This window comes from Frankliniella occidentalis, unplaced genomic scaffold, assembly GCF_000697945.3.
Source record: "Frankliniella occidentalis isolate FOCC.00 unplaced genomic scaffold, Focc_3.1 Scaffold5964, whole genome shotgun sequence".
NCBI lineage: Eukaryota > Metazoa > Arthropoda > Insecta > Thysanoptera > Thripidae > Frankliniella > Frankliniella occidentalis.
The window spans coordinates 1-998 of record NW_026272999.1 but is presented as its reverse complement, the minus strand read 5'-3'; the positions used below and the strand labels follow the sequence as shown (position 1 = coordinate 998).

General features: G+C 64.1%; 1 protein-coding gene across 1 annotated transcript; it reads left to right on the top strand.

Moving 5' to 3' along the window:
• Window positions 1–3: 3 nt before the first annotated feature.
• On the top strand, window positions 4–993 carry LOC127752283 (uncharacterized; the record flags this gene model as incomplete). The annotated part of the gene is made up of 1 exon (XM_052277166.1): window positions 4–993. A coding segment is annotated over one exon (990 nt), but the record flags the coding sequence as incomplete, so codon positions are not given.
• Window positions 994–998: the final 5 nt, after the last annotated feature.

Below are 998 nucleotides of genomic sequence, written 5' to 3'. Positions count from 1 at the left end.
CCTACTCAACCTCCACCACCGCCAACTACGCAGAGGCCGAACTGTTATCCAGGCAGTCCTGACCCGCGGTGTCCGAGGCCTCCACCAACTCAGCCACCTCCACCAACCACGCAGAGGCCTAGCTGTTACCCGGGAAGCCCAGACCCACGGTGCCCGCAACCCTCAACAAACCCACCACGGCCTGTATGCTATCCTGGCAGCCCGGACCCTGCGTGTCCCCAGCCAACATCACCCAGGCAGCCAGCAACATATTTGCCCCCAAGCCCAACTACTGCGCCTACGACACCATCAAGGCCGAACTGTTATCCTGGCAGCCCTGACCCACGGTGTCCGAGGCCACCTCCAACTCAGCCCCCAACACCGAGGCCAACGCCTCCTCCTACACAGCCACCCCCAAACTGCTATCCTGGAAGTCCTGATCCTCGGTGTCCGAGGCCGACGACAGAGAGGCCGAACTGCTACCCTGGCAGCCCTGACCCACGTTGTCCGAGACCTCCACCTACCCAACCCCCAACGCCAAGGCCGACCTCCCCTCCCACGCAGCCACCTCCAAACTGCTATCCCGGAAGCCCGGACCCTCGCTGTCCAAGACCACCACAGACCCAGCCCCCCGCGCCACGTCCACCACCAACAACGCAGAGGCCTAACTGTTACCCAGGGAGCGCCGACCCGCGCTGTCCGACTGCCCCGCCAGCCACCTCTCCCAGACCAGTGTGCTATCCCGGTAGTCCTGATCCAGCGTGCCCTCAACCAACAAAACCAAGAGAACCAGCAACGTACCTGCCTCCACTTCCTACAACTCCATCTAGGCCTAATTGCTATCCTGGCAGCCCCGACCCTCGGTGTCCAAGACCACCCACTCAACCCCCTCCACCACCAACCACGCAGAGGCCGAACTGCTACCCTGGCAGCCCCGACCCGCGCTGCCCGAGGCCACCTCCAACGCAGCCTCCACCACCACCAACCACGCAGAGGCCGAACTGCTACCCTGGCAGCCC